General features: G+C 34.0%; 1 protein-coding gene across 1 annotated transcript; it reads left to right on the forward strand.

Annotated features, from left to right (window-relative positions):
- Positions 1-1396: 1396 nt before the first annotated feature.
- Positions 1397-18540, forward strand: LOC117102694 (von Willebrand factor A domain-containing protein 7-like). The gene is made up of 12 exons (XM_033243079.1): positions 1397-1433; positions 4304-4433; positions 6164-6321; positions 10733-10990; positions 11129-11362; positions 11689-11858; positions 12254-12368; positions 12469-12682; positions 14875-14962; positions 17847-18064; positions 18239-18434; positions 18517-18540. Exons 1-12 carry the CDS (start codon positions 1412-1414, stop codon positions 18538-18540), a joined length of 1827 nt encoding a protein of 608 aa, XP_033098970.1. The 5' UTR covers positions 1397-1411.
- Positions 18541-19674: the final 1134 nt, after the last annotated feature.

Consider the following 19674-nt stretch of genomic DNA (forward strand, 5'->3'; position numbering starts at 1 on the left):
GCCGTTTTTATCGATGTTAATATTAGTCACGTTTGATATGTATGAAAGCATAATACAACTCCAAGAATTGAAAAGAACGCCATCGTGTTGGGATTCAATATTTCGACATTAGGCCTAATTGTCATCATCAGGAATTAAAAATGTATATAAAATATTACTGCATGCTTATTTAACGTGTGTTCTCTTTGTATTTATAACAAAAGTGTATTAATTGTAGTTAATTCTTTTAATCGTTCGTTTCACATGTTCTCATCTCTATTGCTCTAGTGCTTTCACTCGGCAGTTTGTTTGATATGTATGAAAGCATAATACAACTCCAAGAATTGAAAAGAACGCCATCGTGTTGGGATTCAATATTTCGACATTAGGCCTAATTGTCATCATCAGGAATTAAAAATGTATATAAAATATTACTGCATGCTTATTTAACGTGTGTTCTCTTTGTATTTATAACAAAAGTGTATTAATTGTAGTTAATTCTTTTAATCGTTCGTTTCACATGTTCTCATCTCTATTGCTCTAGTGCTTTCACTCGGCAGTTTGTTTGATATGTATGAAAGCATAATACAACTCCAAGAATTGAAAAGAACGCCATCGTGTTGGGATTCAATATTTCGACATTAGGCCTAATTGTCATCATCAGGAATTAAAAATGTATATAAAATATTACTGCATGCTTATTTAACGTGTGTTCTCTTTGTATTTATAACAAAAGTGTATTAATTGTAGTTAATTCTTTTAATCGTTCGTTTCACATGTTCTCATCTCTATTGCTCTAGTGCTTTCACTCGGCAGTTTGTTTGATATGTATGAAAGCATAATACAACTCCAAGAATTGAAAAGAACGCCATCGTGTTGGGATTCAATATTTCGACATTAGGCCTAATTGTCATCATCAGGAATTAAAAATGTATATAAAATATTACTGCATGCTTATTTAACGTGTGTTCTCTTTGTATTTATAATATATAGGTATATATATGTGTGTGTGTAAATGGTTGCATTTCAATACACATCTATCTTGGTCTCCTCTCATCGTATTCATTATAAAATAAAATTTTTGCTTTCCTGAAGGCTTTCACAATAATAGCAAAGCATTGCATCTGAAACTCTGACATGCTTATAGAGATACATTTTTTTATAAAGACGTTTTCTGGAAGTCGGATTTTTTTTCTTTTCAACCTCTCGCTCAGTCGTCGGAGGTAGGCCTATCTCCTCTATATTTAGGTAAATAAATCCCGGCTTACTCAACGTCCGTACATCCGTTGGCTGACAAATTCATCGCTCGCGTCGAAGACGTGACGCCGAGTCTGTCTGTGGTAGTCGTGTTTTCATCCGTGCATTTTCGCGTTGCCTTGAAACAGCGTCGGCCTACAATCGTCGGCTCAGTGTGTAGCATATCGTAGTGTGAATGTATCACGCACATGGTACAGGTAACTTTGGTTTCTTATTGCTCTTTTGCATGACTAGGCAACAATCATGAATATTATTTTTAAACATATATAATAATTAATATATTAAAAAGATAGACATTATCATAATCGTACACAATTACCAAAAACGCTGCTGAAGAAGGCAATCATTTACAAATTGGTCACATAGTGCCTAGCCCTACTATATATATTTTTATTCTAAATACAAAATTTGACTACTAGCCAGTGAAGATCAAAGAACGGCCATGGGTTAGGAATTAATTTATGGCGAAAAAACAACCTAAGAAAACAGCCGAGTGAGTACTTTGTATGCAGTCATGCGATCATCCACAGGTGGGTGGCTTGTGAGAGCGTGAGATCAACATAGACATATTTTGTATAGGTTATACACTTGTTTTTTTCTTTACATGGGTTTGGCTGACTTTATTTTGAATTGCAAATAAAATTAAAACCTAGAATAGCAGGCTATGTGCGAAAATTTCAATACTATACAAACTTTACTTCCGCGTCGCTTGGGTCCGTCCGTCGCACTACACTTGCTAAAAATATTGATTTTTTTTTTTTTTGTGGGGGGGGGGATTTGTATGACTACAATTATATCGTCATATTCAAGTAATTATAATGTATAAAAATGCATTAGTTATTAGCGAACATATCATTTACCTAATAGATTTTGTAGAGACGCAAATGGCGTATCGCTATTCCAGCCTCCGTGACGTCACTTTTCGAGGTAAACAACCGAAGGTGACAAGCGGCTAATAATAGGCTCCCAGCGGGAGCGTGTGTCTACTGCCTTATACAGGAGTTTTTGTTTTTGAATTTAATCTTATGTTCTTTAGTATGCAGATGTGTGTATTATTGTAGTGTATCTGGATTTTTCATGTAAATTTTCTTTCATAACAATATTCTGTAAACTACTATTTATTATATTACACTAAAGACACTTATATCAAAGTTTTTGCGAAGCGAAAAAAATGCGCAACCAATCAGGGCTCAGGAAGCGACCCGACCCTGTCGATTCTCGCGAATAAATTCGCCTAGTGGAAAACCGGCTTTTCAATAGAGCGCCCCCTACTTCGTGATAGTAGTATCCATCTTTCCTCCACCGGATTTACCCTTTTTTTCCGCCATCTTTATTGCTACATCATGATATAGTGGGCTTATTCGACTGGCTCATTGTGTTGAGTACGAATTTTTGTTGAGTATTATTTTCAATCGACTGGTTCGTAAAATAGGCTTCGTTGAAAACGAAAATTAACGTAACCAGACTGCGTTAATCAGTGTTAAGTTATGCACGTGACCCAAAAATATATGGCCGATTGGCCAGTTTAGCAACAACATTTGCGTTAATATAATTTAGATAAAAACATAATAAAAACTTTTCCCCTATTTTCGACAAAAGCTCATTCAGGTAAATTTACCTACATCTTATGCATGAACGCACTAACCGCAAAAAAACTCGAAATTGTAGCTGCTATTGGCCTTAAGCGCGTAACGTCATTCATAGACAAGGGTAATGGTTATTTAAGCAACCAGCATCGGACTTACATGGCAAGAAAGCCTAATTTATGAGCCACAATTGACCGTTCACCCCGAAGTTTAGCGACCTGTCGTTGCAGAGTTATGGTAAAAATAAGCAGGAAGTATACCAAAAAACACTCTAATTTTAACCTTTTTCCTATGCAAAAGCATAAGAGGTAGTCAACTTTGAAAAGAAAAATGATCACTCAATTTTGCATTAATTGTAAGAATATATACGGTAGATGATTATAAAGCTTAAAACATCTAGTTTTATAATCCGATCGCCCCAGATTGCCAAATCAAACCATTCAAATGATATAGTCGATTTTGTGAGAAAATGGGGTCCCGTTTTGACTCATTTACTGTGTTAAGGTGTGCAGTGAACCGTTCAGTGAGCAGATGTCTTCAAGTTTTCATTATGATTACAATATTTACCCACATTGATGTCAAAAAATAATTGTAGGCTAACAAAATTAAAAAACTGGATGAAAACATTTTTTTTTACGAAAAATCTATACTGCCACAATTCGAAGTAGCATTGATTACGCAGCGTGTATCGCGGTAAATATGCAGCCATTTTGTTTTGTCGAGTATTTACCAGTTTTCTGTTCGACTGGTCGTCTTCGTTAAGTAGGATTTTACCACTGCGCAGGTGGCGTGGTTTAACGAAGAACGACCAGTCGAATACAGCCAATGTCTACGGCCCCCGATGGGGGCAGTAGACACAAAAACTGGGTATACAAGGTTTTTTTTTTTCGTTAAATCCCACTTTTTGTACGACGCAACATCAAGATATAATCTTTCCAATATATAGAGGACGTAAGGTTTGAATTTCGGTGAGGAAGGATCTTATATACCATGGTGAAGGTGATTTTTGACTGAACTAAATTTATTTAGTACTATAATTATTTTGGGTTTCCGTGGTTTTTTACCTTATATATTTATTAACGACCTTATATATTTAACGACTTTTTTTTGTTGCAATTTCAACTTCATTTCTCATTACATCAATGAGGGACAGCTCTATGTTCTGTTATACAAACAGACATAGTAACTGTAGTTTAAAATACAATGCTTCACAGTTGTTCACTCTCAGTTATACAGAAAATTGCGTGTTAGCAATCGTTTCACTAAAGATGAAAAAGGATTTGTCGAAACTTTGTACATACAAAGTTTTTATAATAAAATCTACTAGGCTTTTTAATTACCTATATGTTACTGAGCTTGAAAATTATTGTGGTATTCTTAACTATGTATTTGTTGTCTGCTGCTACACGGTATGATTAAGCAAGAGAGGCGAAATCCCATAAAGCAAGTAGGTTAATGATATACATTTTTGTATTTTTTAGCTTTTGGTCCAGCTGTTGTTACCAGCGATCCAAACGAATGCATTGATTACCTAAATAGTATTAGTGCACACAGGGGAGGCGATTGTCCGGAACTCTGTCTATCCGGAATTGAGCTTGCGTTAACAAATTGGTACAGTAAAGTAGTAACTTTTGTTACAGAACTATATAGCAGAGTGATACTTGGTGCTTGAGAAACACTTTCATTTTATTTATTCTTTTAATTTTAAAATCAAAAATACGTTATTACACCAAGTTTTTACCTTTATGAAATAATGCATTAATATTTAATGTAGAAGAAGAAATTAAAGAACACATATTTCGTAGACAATATTAAAGCCCTATTAAATATCTTTGTAAGAACTTAATCTTTAAAATAGTTTTCAAAAGTTTGAATTAACACAATAAGTCATACTAGAAATGACTGATTAAAGCACATACTCTCGTGATAAGTAAATCAAATCATTTCAGGAGCGCTTAAGGTTCATAGGGCCGGAAATGTAGCCTATACCTAGTTTTCGGTAGCGTGAAACCAATCACAGGTTACGCACAGCAAGTGCTGCTATAGTACCCATAATACAACCAGATAGAATCAATGTAGGTTAAGTGTCTTGCTCATGGACACAAGCGAAATTCACAGCGAGGGGTTAAAACTGCACTAAACTGCCGGTGTCTATAAAACGAAGACTGAAGACCCAAAAACGAAAACCCTTTTTCTTTCTCTTTTATTTTGATGAGAATACGACAGGCTGTCACAAAATCAAAATTAAAAAATGTTTTTGGGCGTCTGCATGTGAATTTTTTTTAATGGTTCTTCGTTTTATAGACACCCTATATGGGTGTCTACAAAACGAAGACAGAAGACCCGAAAAACGAAGACCTCTAATTATATCTCCATTATCTTACTGAAAGTATTTCAAAATTATCATAAAACAGTTGCCAAGTACCTATGTCATTATTTCATCACGATTGAGATAAAGAAGAATGTGGGTCTTCGTTTTTCGGGACTTCGGTCTTTGTTTTGTAGACACCCATATAGGGTGTCTATAAAACGAAGACCCTTAATTATCTCATCCATCCTATTTTGGTGTCACTACAAAATGACCGATGGTGCACATAATGCGTCACTATACAACATTCCTACTGTTTATTTTAACATGGAACAAGTTTATGAATGAAATATTCAAGGTTGTGGACGTACATCATTGTTGCCGCTTTGGAACTGGGAATAAAGAGAAAATCATTAATTTGACAGAGATTCAGGCAATAATGTGCTAAGAAGACGAATACTATATATACATATCATGAAGTATTTTAAAAACATTATTTTCATCACGATTAAGAGAAAAAATGTAGGGTGTCTATAAAACGAAGACCCTTAATTATTTCTTCTTCCCCATTTTATTCCGATGAGATAATGAAATAGGTACTTGGCAACTGTTTTATGATAATCTTGAAATACTTTCAATAATATAATTGAGAAATAATTGGAGGTCTTCTTTTTCCGGATCTTCGGTCTTCGTTTTGTGTCTATAAAACGAAGACCTTTAAACATTTCACAAACAGACGCCCAACAAATTTCGTAATTTTGATTTTGTGACAGCCTGGTGTATTATTATAAAAATAAAAGAGAAAAAATAGGGGTCTTCGTTTTTGGGTCTTTGGTCTTAGGTCTTCGTTTTTTAGACATCCCTAAACTGCCGTTACATGATCGTGCTATCTGAGCGTTATGTGCGACGTGTTCTTCAACATTATTTTCTAATTTATAATAGGCCTACTTAATCTTTTATACTGTTTAATATTATGTTGGCCTACCATTTATGCACTCTTTATTACTTTAGTAATTATACCACTTTTGTTAAGCCTTCCTAATTCTGATGTCTACGTGTTCACGGACGCTGACCCTAAAGATGAGGAAAAAGAATCGAACGTAGTCACATTGACAAAAGAGACCAACTCACGTGTGCAATTCATCTTGACAGGATCATGTTCTAGAAGACGACGGCGTGATATTAGAAAAGGTATTTATTTTCTTGTACTATAACTACTACCATCATGAGTTTAAATTTGATATAATAACACAAACGACAAAAATAACAAAAGAATCACGATAGAAGGGCAAAATCATGTGCCTTCTGCATACTACGCCTCAGTGGTGGAGTTTTCGGGGGTGGGAGGAAGTAGGAAATTTAAAATATGAGTTAGTCATTTTAGATTTCATCATTTTTTTTTTAAATTTCTGTCAATTCACTGAAACATGATCAATCATTTTTTTTAAATTTCTGTCAATTCACTGAAACATGATCATACACTTTAAAAATGTTTGTGACATTTTCCTTTTCATTTTAAAACAGTTGAGTTGATCAAAAATGTATCAACAATTTACATATGCAACACTGTGGTTAAAACTTACATTGAGCCTACACGGACACTAAACAGGCTACTGTATTTGATCAACTTTCAAGCAATCCTGTTAAGCCAAACCTTGTCACCAATGAGCATCATCCCTAACCATTATAGAAACCTTTAGTTTACAGCACCATCCAGGCCTGAGTTTGCAATCCAATGGAAATAGGATTTTCTTAGCACAGAATTAATTAATAGTCTATAAATAAGACGAGCAGAATTTATGAAAAAGAGGTCTTGAGTCAGACAATTTGCAAAAGTTTGTGTTATTGTTGATTCTAGTTTATAAGGTGTTGAGTTCAACCCAGAATTTACCTAATTTGTATAATTATGCAAATTAACTTTGGCCATTAAAGGAAAATCTATTATTTGCAATAACTCTGCATCTAAACATTCGATCATGTCAAGTAAAGTTTTCATACCTATCAGGCCCGTATCCAGGGAGGGTTTTTATGGTTCGGGAAAACCCCCTTTTCTAGCAAAATCCCCCTCTTTTCTGGCGAACCCCCTTCTTAAAATTTCCCAAATAAGTCCTCCAACCCAACTACTGCACTGCAGACCCACCCAGACAAAGACCTTTTCAAACATATCTGCTTTTATAACATTATCTAGACCGACAAAGCACAGAAATCCCCTTGCTTTGGGGGTTTCGCCGACCCCACCGGGGCTTCGACCGTGGATCTCACGCCCAGAAACCTCCCCCCTCCCCCTTGGAAGAACCTGGCTACGGGCCTGCCTATGTTTTCAGGGTTAGTCAATGTTATTAGCATATTTGTGAATTATTATATACATATAGGCCTAATATGCAAATAGATTACATTTTTTTGCAGTTAGTTTGTGTCTCAAGCATTCATTCATGACAAATAAAGTACCCAAAGCCATGTTTTCAGGGTTAGTAAACATGTTTAGCATATCTGTGAATACATTTTATGCACAGGAGCTATAGCTATGTTAATTATGCAAATTAGCTTTCGCCAATAAAGGAAAATCGATTATTCGCAATAACTCTGCATCAAATATTTAATCATGTCAAGTAAAGTGTCCATACCTATTTTTTCAGGGTTAGAGAATAATATTATTATCATATTTGTGAATTAATTATATGTATATAATTAATTCACAAATATGATAATAATATTATTATTATCATATTATTATCACAAATATGATAATAATATGATAATAATAATATTATTATCATATTTGTGAATTAATTATATACATATATTTATGTTGAATAGGCCTATGCAAATTAGGTGCTGCCATTACAAGAAAACTGATTTTCTGCAGTTAGTTTGTGTCTTAAGTATTCATTCATAACAAATAAAGTATTCAAAGCCTTGTTTTTCAGGGTTATGGTTGAGTATCTGTGAATTAATTAAGTGGACAGGAGGCCTAGCTATGTTAAATATGCAAATTAGCTTCTGCCATTAAAGGAAAATCGATTATTTGCAATAAATCTGCATCTAAGCATTCAATCATGTCAAATGAATTGTCAAAAAGATGTTTTTAGGTTGGAAAATATTAGCACATTAAATAAAATAAATGTACACATATAATTATTTTTAATTCAATTTGCGGTACCTGTTGTCATTACAAAAAGAAAAATTATTTTTCCTAATAATATAAAATGTCTAGAGACCGAGGTATTACTGGTTGAAGGAATAGATTTAGCGACATTTTGTGGATTAACTGTAAATTAAACTCACATAAATTTGAGAAAACATTGTCTTATAGTTTCTTGATAGATACTGTAATATTATGTATTCAATAACGTGTGGATATCTCTTTAGCCCACTCCATATATCTTCAGTACGCAAACTCGTATAATGGATTTGTCCATCTTGACAATTTTCACAGCAAAACATTCCGTTTTTCTTACATGAACAGATCTTAGTGTCATTATATGCATATTCCTTGCACTTGTTGCACCCAGTGGCGGCGCCAGTGGGGGGATACCTGTGCGCGCTATAGTTAGACCCATAAATACTTAGGGCCCCCCAGTCGGACATCTTAGCCCCTTCATAAATTATATCCTAGAGCCGCTACTGCTTACACCGCCCGTAGGTCTATAATGTTTTTGACAATGCACAAGGAGTTGGCTTACTATCATTGTCTGAGGCAATTAGTCATAAACACCGAACATTCTATCCCCAATCTTGTGGTCTTAGTACTCTCTTTAAATAAACTCTGTATAAATTGTACTTGGCAGCACCTTCGGTAGGTGCTAGTCTTTGAAGTTCTACACTCTTGAGGCTCATCATCATCTTGTCGCTAAACTTCTTTCTGCGTACAATGTTCAACGCTTCCTTACGTCCTCCATACAGGTACACCATATGCTCTTGTCCCAGCTTCTAATTCTAAGGTCATCATGGTTAGATGAACTTGGCCTGTAACCTTTACTTATCTGCAAAAGTTCGTGTAGTAGCACAAGTATTCTTGATATCCTAATATGTATTCAAATGTTTGCATGAATTCCGAATATAAACACAAAACTTATGCACATATGGCAGAAGATTTAGGCAATTGAAACGCTTCAATCTTTTCATTTTAATCTCAGCATTATTCCTCCATGATCTCAGCAACCCTTTTTGATGTGTTGTTGTTTTGAAATTTGGGGAATTCTCAACGTAATTATTTTATTGATTTTTCTAATCACTGAATAAATTCAGTAATAATTTTTTTTGGGGTAAATTATTTTAATTTTGAATGAAAGCAGTAATAAGAATTTCTTATAATTTTTTAAATATTTTACTAGAATTTGTTTATGTGTGGTTGGATGGTTTGTGTGTGTGTGCATTTATTTTTTGTTTCTTTTTATTGCAATTCTCAATTTAATCATTTTATCACTTAACATTGTAATAAGAATATATTATTTTTTAAATTTTGTTTTATTTTTTGTTGTGGGTGTGTGATTGGTTTGTGTATGTGTGGGTGTGTGAGTCCGTGCATTTGTCACTGTTTCATTTTAATCTTTTTTCCATGTGACTTTAATTGGAATTTTTATTTTTTTTTCTGGTAAATATAATTAATAGTAATAATAACAAATTATTTGATTATTAGCAACTATGAATTTGTTTAATATTGGCAATTTTGATATTTAAAAAAAATTTGATTAACGTTTAGCCCTTTTAAATTTTCTTGTATATATAACATTTTCAGAATCTTTTGTTTAAATGCTGCTGTATGATTTTTTGATATGTTTTGAATGTGCAATAAATACCTCGAATTGATTACAGGCACTCTCTCTCATTCAAATTTCTATACTCACACATATTGTGGAGCCATGTTAAAGCCAAACTATCTTTTAGGTAGCAGCTTAAAATAATATTAAAATTAGGTATTGCTGTGTTAGACATGTACACAAGTATTATTATTTATCTATTGTTTATATTGTGTTTAACAGTGCTACACAGCAATATATTATATTTAAACGCTAGTCACAACGATTACACTCTTCTGCAGTACTTAGTCAGGTTGTGATATGTATAAAACTCTATAGTGTTTCACAATAGTGGCTATATTACTCCAGGTGCGTGTTATATAATTAGATTTAATTATTAAAGCAAGGTAGTAATATTTTTTTGTATGTAGTAGTATATAGTTTTTTTTTTATTCTTGAGGGTAAACAGATCGAATTTCTGTGATACTGACTTATTCCTTAGACCTTTTATTTCTAAATTTAAAAGGTCTCTTTCTTAGATTTATTATATACTATTCCACTAAATCTGTTGAAGATTCATTCATTAGTTTTTGTGTAATCGTGTCAACAGACAACTATGAATACATTTAGTAGCGGTAATAAACATCTTCTGATGTTGCGTCATTGTTTTACTCCTGTAGTAATTTTAAATTATTCATACTCATTACAATGGTGGAATTCGTTTTCATGGTATTCCTATATTTAGGCCTATATCATGATATTTTCTGGTATAACATAATTAGAATATTTCTTCAAAGTCGTTATGATGTGCAGAGTCAAAATACAATTGTGACTACACAATAAATTTTACTTCATTTTTATAGTTAGGTCAACAACCTTGTCTTCGTATGAAATTATAGCAGAGGAAAGTGGAGGAGCTGTTTATCAAGGAAGCAAAAGTGATATAGAGCAATTAGTGAATCTATTGGACACAAACGTTGGCGCGGCTCTTGTGTACGTTGCTAAATCCTACATCACAAGATTCCACACTTTGTTGTTTGCGATTGACGAAACCATCAGTACGCTTACCATATCAATATCTTCAGGGTCTTCGAACGATGTAATTGTTTATACCCCATCAGGTACGCTAAGTTTGTAGTGAAGAATTTGAATACAGTAAATATGTATGCATGTTTAATAATAATGAAACTTTTTTCTTTATTTTTATCTATACCTATTTTATCATAATAGAATTGATATTTATACATTTGTCTATTCAGGTACAAAACTAGATTTAGCGGACCCAAATGTAACCGTAACTGTTAACACATCGTCAGTGTTTTCTGTTACGGTCAGATCACCAGAGCGCGGTGAATGGTCATGCAACTGTAGTGATTCAAATTCTTGTGATGTGGAAGTGACATCACAGAGTACTGTAGATTTCCAGTACCGATTGATAACAGTGGATGAGACAACAGGTCTTGCAAACGATATTGATGGTAGTCCTGTGGCTGGTAAATGAACAAGTTTGTTGCTATTAAAAATGTTTCTTAAAAATACGAGTGAATGATGAGCTGCTGAGCAAATTAATTAATCTTAAGTTAATGTCAATGTGATTATTATATTTTTATAAAAGAATTTTATTTTTTTTATTTTTTTTTTATATTTTACCCTCCTCTCTCTCATCCTTCATTCCGTCTTTAATATGCTTAGTTTTCATCGGGACTGATTGAAACTATATTGGAAGCAGTAACGCAAAATATTTTAGTTTAAGCCAATATTCTTGAATCGTGGAGCAAAAAAAAACAACTGATACATTAATCTATAATTGTCCACATAGGAACAGAGTTGGCTGTCAATTTAAAGGTATTTGGAGTAACATACGTTTCTTCAGTGGATTATATAGAGCTAGTTAGTCCAGCCGGCGTTGTAGTCAAATGTATAGTACTTTCAAAGGTAGAAAGCAGAACCGACGACACTTATTCTGCAACGTTCATTGTTCCAAGTGAGGTGAGTTATGGTGGAAGATGCCATTTACCTATTCAATCTTTCGATAATAAAACAATTCATATCCTTTTTGTATCTAAGTATTTAGATTATATATTATTAGTAATGTCGATGATACTAATAATATGTATAAAAATAATTGTAGCGAAATAATGACTCTAAGAATGGAGATGATAGCGCTACTAACTACAACAATAGCATTAAATAATTAATAATACAATAATGACAATATTATTATTAATAGGTACATAATTAATAATTAATAATATTATTATCAGTATTATATTGATTAAAATGGGACGATGATATCGATTATAAAGATGATACTAATAGAAATTATTTGTAGTACAATAATTGTAAAACAATGTTGTTATTCATTATACTATTTAATTTGATAGGTGTTTTCTGTGAGTCTACAAGCAAGCGATAAACATGGTAACAGTATACAGCGTCTAAAACCAACAAAAATAAAACCAGAAACGTTTCAGCTGGTGCAAATATCAAGTGATGCAGGTAAATATCAAGAGGTGGATTGTAAACAACTCATAACGTTGAAAAAAAAACATGAAGACACGATTTAAAAATTAAACATTATTATGTTCAAACCCCACAGATGAGTTGATTCCCGGATCATCTATCGTTACAAAATTCAGACTAATCAATTCAGGGCCACAAAAGATGTTCACCCTATCCGATTCCATTAACGGGGGAGGCAACACTATTTCCTCAGGTATTAGGCCGCCATCTGTTCTTGCTTCAGCTTCAAATGTGGAGAACATCACCCATACATTGTATGCATCATCAGCGGCTCAAGTTGGAACCTCCATGTGAGTATGTATGTATGTTAGGCGCATCGCAGCTCAGGCATTTTGCACTATTTAAGTGTAGCATCATCATCATCATCATCATCATCACCATCATCACCATCATCATCATCATCATCATCATCATTAGTAGTAGTAGTAGTAGTAGTAGTAGTAGTAGTAGTAGTAGTAGTAGTAGTAGTAGTAGTAGTAGTAGTAATATTAGTATTAATATTATTATCACTATTATTATTATTATTATTATTATTATCATTATCATCATTATTATTATTATTAATATCATCATCATCATCATTAACATTATTATTAGTGGTAGTATTATTATACATAGGCCTACAATATATACACATATAAACAAATATATAAATATTAATAACTTTGCTCAGATAGGAACATAATATGTTATTATCTTATGAAACATAGCCCTTCAACCGAAAGGTCCCTTTTCAGTTGAATCTGTTGCGGGATTTGAACCTGTTGCCTTTCGCTATCAAGGCGAGTATCATACCGTTAGCCCATACTGACCTAATTCCCTATAGGAGCAAATCTACCCCCAGGTACCTTCTTTCATACAACTGATTTACCCTCACATTATTATAGTGGAACTTTACGTAAAGCTAGAAAAACTTCCGTTGAAAGACTATGTTCCTATATGAACACTGTTAATATTATTATTTATCTATTTCTTATATATTGTGTTTACGGTGCTACATACAATCACACACCTAACTAAATATAGGGCTTACTCGCAGACAAAATAAATACATACATACACATATACACCCATACTTACATGCATGCATACCATACATCTATTAAAGATATCATACGCTAATTAGGACTGCTTCACGTATATTTTACAGCAACGAATTGTCTATGTTTTAAATATAAATTTAACTTATCTAAGCAACCAATCCATTCATCCTTCCGTGCACATATTGTGGAAAAATGCCGAGAGTGAAATTTCTGAGAATAAAATGCTATACTGTACTATTGTGGGTGGCAACGGGCCGGGTGGCAAAAGGCCAGGTGGCAATGGGCTTAAGGTGGCAACAGGCCGGGTGGCAAAAGGCCGGATGTCAACGGGCCTAGGGTGGTAACGAGCCGGGTGGCAAAAGACCGGGTGGCAATGGACCTAGGTGACAACCGGCCGAGTGGCAGAAGGCTGGGTGGCAACAGGCTGGGTGGCAACGGGCCTAGGGTGGCAACGGGCCTAAAGTGGCAAATGGCCGGGTGGCAAAAGGCCGGGTGGCAATAGGCCGGGTGGCAAAAGGCCGGGTGGCAAAAGGTCAGGTGGCAACGGGCCTAGACCTAGTGAACTACGGTATATATAGTGATTTATCATTGTGAAGATGGCTTTTATGTATCAGATTAATACCTTTTCTAAAGGACTAAAACATATTTTTGCTAGATTGTAATTTATAATTGTGAAGATAGCTTGTAGGTATTAGATTAATTCTTTTATCCATAAGGGGCTACCTGGGTAACGTTTAATGTAAAATTTGCGTAACTAAATGTCGCTGTTCCGTTGCATTGTCGATTTAGGGAGAGCATAAAATATATTTTTTGAAATTTTGAAGGTATTAGACTGATACTTGAATACCACCTTCGCTACGCAACTGATACATACATGCATAATGTTAATAAAGCATATATTTCACAAGAAATAGGCCTACATTAGCAGCAGAATTAAAGTATTTGTACAAAATTGAAATTTTACTAAAAAAAATTCAATAAAAAAACACATTAAAATTCATTACAAAAATACATTTAAATTTCATTTATAAAAACATGAACATTCAATACAAAAATTAAAATTCAATACAAAGGAAAACAGACCAGAAACCAGAATTGTTCAATTGTGTATAAAAAATATGCAGATCCTGCATACGCGCTATTCGAATGATAATTGTCCTGTCATAATTACATCAATAATAAATTAATTAAACTGTTAGTAGTTTGTGAGATGGTATTAGAGACAAAACCTCTGGTTGATTGTCTCGGTGTTATGGTGAGATTACTCTGACCGTTACCACCATATCACTAAATCGAAAGTCGGAGCTTCATCTTGCTCCGGACCTCGTACTGGGTTTTTATCAGTACTTCTTTTGTGTAGGCATGTTGAGTGTGCGTCGGTATTTAATTAGTACAGTATAGAAATTACTTTTACATTGACATTTCTGTATTGTGTTAAGAACTGTCACAGTGAGAGCCGAGGAATCTTCCACTGGATCCTTTAACTATGTTGTATTCTGGACGTCCGTAAATAATGCGTCGACGCTGGTGAGTCAATTCATCATTTTGCTTTTACTAAACGATTTGTATTTATGGAACAAAAGTGCTTCATATTTTACATATATACCAGTTATTTATCAAATGTATATATACACACACTTACTGGGGGAAACAATGGCTGGATCTCGGCAAAGATAACACTTTGATAAGCAGCAGCTAAGAAGTAAACGTAAGTAAACAGCTAAAAAATATCAACATGTTTACTAACATTTAATTTCGAGTCAATACAAATCATTGTATTGAGTCATTTTGGACATTAATTTTTGGACCGTTAATAACAAAATTAGTCAATCGTTCCTTGAGAGACAATGTAAGAACCTGACATTTTTGTGGATTAAAAGATACATTTTCTGAGTAGAAAGCCTCATCATCCCAAGTTCTTACAGTGCGATACAATCATGTCATCCGCAAATATAAAACAGGCAGCCAGGAAGAAGCAATGGTATGTGGCGCCAGCAAGCTCAATATGCACCGGGACACCTCCCCCTCCCAAGCCTGTAATGGAAGAAGCTAATTATTTCGTCTGGAAAAACTGCTTTAGAAAAGAAGTTTGATAGTATGAGAGAGTGCCATTTCCTGGTATTTAGGAGGAGGAGTACCTATTCTTAATATTTGCTCCAAAAGAAAATAGACTGCTCTTAGGAAAATCTCTGGCGCCGCCACTGGGAAGAAGTAAAACCACAGTAGTTACTCGCTGATAGCCACAGTCAAGGTAACTTTTAGTCCAGATAAAAGAAGCTTAGAAATACAATAAATCTTGAATGTATACGCTGTGTTAGGTGGCAGCCCTTGTCGAATACTTACTTGAAATATTCTGACCACGATTGTCGATGCTCTTTAGTTTATTTTACTTCATGAATTATAGAAACTTACTATTTAAAAAATTGTGGAAACTGTTGAACAAACTAAAATCTTAGTAAGTATAATGCATCAAATCAACAAAATAATTCATAAACTTATAACATTTATTCAATATTACTATTGGTTACTATTGTATTAGGTTGTAGGTTATGTCTCAATATTCTATGTTGTGTGCATTTCTTATAATTATTTTCGTCAAGTACCAATTCTATGAATAATCAATATCAACATTAATTTGCTTGCTGACATTGGGCTAGAAAGCACATAATACTTCAACATTTCTAGTATACTTATTAATTATGCATTGACCTACAGTATAATGAACACTTACAATAGCATGTAATACACTAAACATGCCTGCGTGGTTCCTCTATGGCTACACAGCAGTGATGTCAGAGCTTCAACATGAGTTAAAATTAGACTTCACATGAAGAAAACCATGGTCGGTATCAAATATTTTATATCCCCAGCAGTGACACTGCAGTCAGATTTAAAACTATTATTTATAGGCCTATATAGAGTTTTAATAATAATAATAATAATAATAATAATAATAATAATAATAATAATAATAATAATAATAATAATAATAAACAAGAACAAGAACAAGAACAAGAACAATAACAATAATCAAGATTTATAAAGCGCACATCTCTACCAATGGTGGTCAAGGCGCAGTGTCGATTTCACCACAGAAAATAAACAAGATCCAAATTAATTCCCGGAAGAATTTCAAGCAGAATCCGTATACCAATTATCCTATCGTGTTGCTCCCCATATAAGTATGCGCAGATACTCAAAGGCGGTATGTTGAGCATCAGCACCTTTCACTCCAAGATAAGCCCAGGGCTCCACTACCGTGCACTGCAAAAGGAGCAACATTGCGTCGACAGATAAAAGTGGTATCATGTTTATTTATTTATTTATTTTTTTTGTAAATAATATAAATTCACAGAGGAACATCAAGGTTCTCTACGCCTCGGTGAAGAAATGCAATTTTAAAATTTGCATTTTATAGGACTTCATATTCCCGTAACAGAAAGGATAAGTGTGAATAGAGCATACAATGATGTAATTTGCTGATTGTTATAGTGTCGGTATAATGGGTGTAATTGTGTTTGTTGGAATAATTTACCAATAACATTTTTAGGCAACTTACTAGTTGCACTTTGATTATCAGACGACAAAATAATATACTCAATCTAATCGCTAATAATAATTTATAAGTCAGTGACGTCATCATTTTAATTTGCACTAAAATTTTCCTATCCCGACTGATCACTATATCGATATAGTGCCGCCGATGTTTTGCGTCTCATGTGCAAAAAAACTCAGTGCTAGGGTGATTTTACTAGATTACATTGCGTACAGCTAACGTTGAGCAGGATCCGGATCCTGCTAAACGTTAGCTGCCGTACGTTCATACGAGAAAATCCCGATCTGGATACTAAGAAGATGATGTTCGGATCACTGGCCAATAGGAAACTGGAAATTGGAAATGTGCGCATGTACAGGAACGTAATCAGCTTGCTAACCGATAACGCTCGCTAACTGTTAGCGTACTAAACCGGATCCTGATAATGGTTAGTGCTAACCGATCGGACGGGCGTTCACACACGGGTTCAAACGGTTAGCGCTAACGGTTAGCTCCCGATCCGGATACTAGGAATCTCGTGTGAACCTAACCAATGAAATCATTCTAATACGTGCAGCTAATGCGCACACGCACAGCGATCACTGAAACAACCACTTTGATGGATTTATGATATATAGGGCCTATAGCAACCGCTCTACAACCAGTAGTTCGATTATAAAAGGCCATAGAAAGGTCACAACTCAGATCTATAAAGTAATTACAGTCGAGTAATTTCGTACACTATAGGAAATAGAAGCCTTAGGAACCATTGTTTCCCTCAATTTTTTTTTTCAAGAAATATTGGCTTCTTTGGCTTCTATTTCCTATAATGTTCTCAAAACCTGATTATAATTGTTTATTATTTATGCATAATAGGTTGTGGATAACGAACACCCAACTCTAACACACGTATGGGGAACTGCTGCATGCGGAAATGATACGTTAGATCGAAACACATGTTCTCACCATCCTTGGAATATCACCTACGAATTTACTGACAATACGGCATTAGGGTCAATAACGTTTTACCCACCTATTGGTATTGGAAAGCTGTACTCATCAGGCCAAGGAGCAACTTCTAATGTGACATTAAAGTAAACCTAAGCCTAAGATTCGAAAATATTTTTATCTAAGCTTACAAAAACAATGTGACTTCTTAAGTTGTTTAATTTCTGTTGTAAATACAATTGCTAATAATATAACTACAATAATTATAACATTTAATATTCTTTATAAGTCATAAAATAATCATATTTATTTTGTTCAAGTGGAACATGCTGTTGCCCACTATTTTCTGTGACAGCTGCAGATGTGTCTGGTAACTCTCTGACGATATCTGCAAACATAACAGAGCCAGGATCCACATCACCGACATGTCTTCCACCCGAACCAAATGGTTTACCACCAGGTGCTTTTACACTAGGTCCGAGAACTACTGGCAGTCTTTCGGAGACAGCCACTATGGTAAGGATTGAAGTTAATTTTCCAGCCATTATATTCTATAGAATTATTTGTAAGTAATATTTTACTTGCATGTAACTCACAGGACAACAGTTTCAGATGTACCTGAATATCAACAATAATAAATAATTCACAAAAAATAAAATAAATTACCTTTATATTTCTAACACAAAATTAAAATCATATTCTTAATATGTCAAGTATGTGTGGTAGTTTATTGATATTTATGTGTAGGCTTAGTGGTAATGGTTTTTCATTTCTATAATAGAATATACTACTCAGTAGAATGTCTCTACGCGCTCTTGTACCCAGTGTCAAGACAAAAAAGCGAAAACGACATAAAACAAAAACAAGAGAGATTAAAATTTAAGACAGGATATAAAAGGGTGCAAAGATTAAGGTGACCTTATGAGATTGGGTAAGTCCTTCCAAAATCTGGTGCAACAAAAGATCTATCACCATAGCTTTTTAAACCGACAAATGGATTGGTAGAACTGGATGATGTGGACCTGAGTACAGTATGGGACCACATGTAGTTGAGCGCAATTTGACGTCATCAATGTACTGATAATATAAAAAATGAAAAGACTTTTAAAAGAATTTTAAAGTGTATACTTTGCTTAAAGGTAGCCAATGAAGATGACGAAGAGTATATATCTTGGTATCTTTTATTTAAAATCTTTATAAAAATAAAATTAGGTTGGCAAAATAGAGTTCCTTAGCAGCTAAAATCTGAATTGGGGATGTACTTTTTACAAGCAGCCAATAAAAAAAATCTCAAATAATTAAGACTAAATCCTAGTAGATACAAAAATAGATTGAATCCTAGTCAAATACAAAAATAGAATTACCTAACAAACTAGCAGGTTTGCTAGAGGGACAGTATACAACTCAGTAAGAGTCTATATTATATTGACGCTTCAGAAAAAAAACCCAATACGAATCATAATATGTTGAAGCTTCAGAAAATAAAAACAAGCCTACAACCCTGGCTGCAACGTTAAGCTGAAGTTAACTGTATCACTAAAAAAGAATAGTATATACTAAAGCATGAATATATATATATATATATATATATATATGATATTGATGGGAGTTAGCCGTTAACACTGTTGAATAAATATAATATAAATCGTCAAGGGTACATATACAGTGTTTAAATAAGGACATGATGGAACATCGTAGGCTACCCTGTAGCTTTTCAACGAATAAAGTCCTATAAAAGTCATTGTGTAATAAAATG

Source organism: Anneissia japonica, unplaced genomic scaffold (assembly GCF_011630105.1).
Source record: "Anneissia japonica isolate Jap-2015-1 unplaced genomic scaffold, ASM1163010v1 scaffold287628_len271844_cov180, whole genome shotgun sequence".
NCBI classification, from domain to species: domain Eukaryota; kingdom Metazoa; phylum Echinodermata; class Crinoidea; order Comatulida; family Comatulidae; genus Anneissia; species Anneissia japonica.

Coding starts and splice junctions, on each gene's coding strand:
- LOC117102694 (XM_033243079.1), top strand. CDS start 1,412: ATGTATCACGCACATGGTACAG. Junction 1,434..4,303: donor GTATCACGCACATGGTACAG/GTAACTTTGGTT, acceptor TGTATTTTTTAG/CTTTTGGTCCAGCTGTTGTT. Junction 12,683..14,874: donor GCTCAAGTTGGAACCTCCAT/GTGAGTATGTAT, acceptor TATTGTGTTAAG/AACTGTCACAGTGAGAGCCG.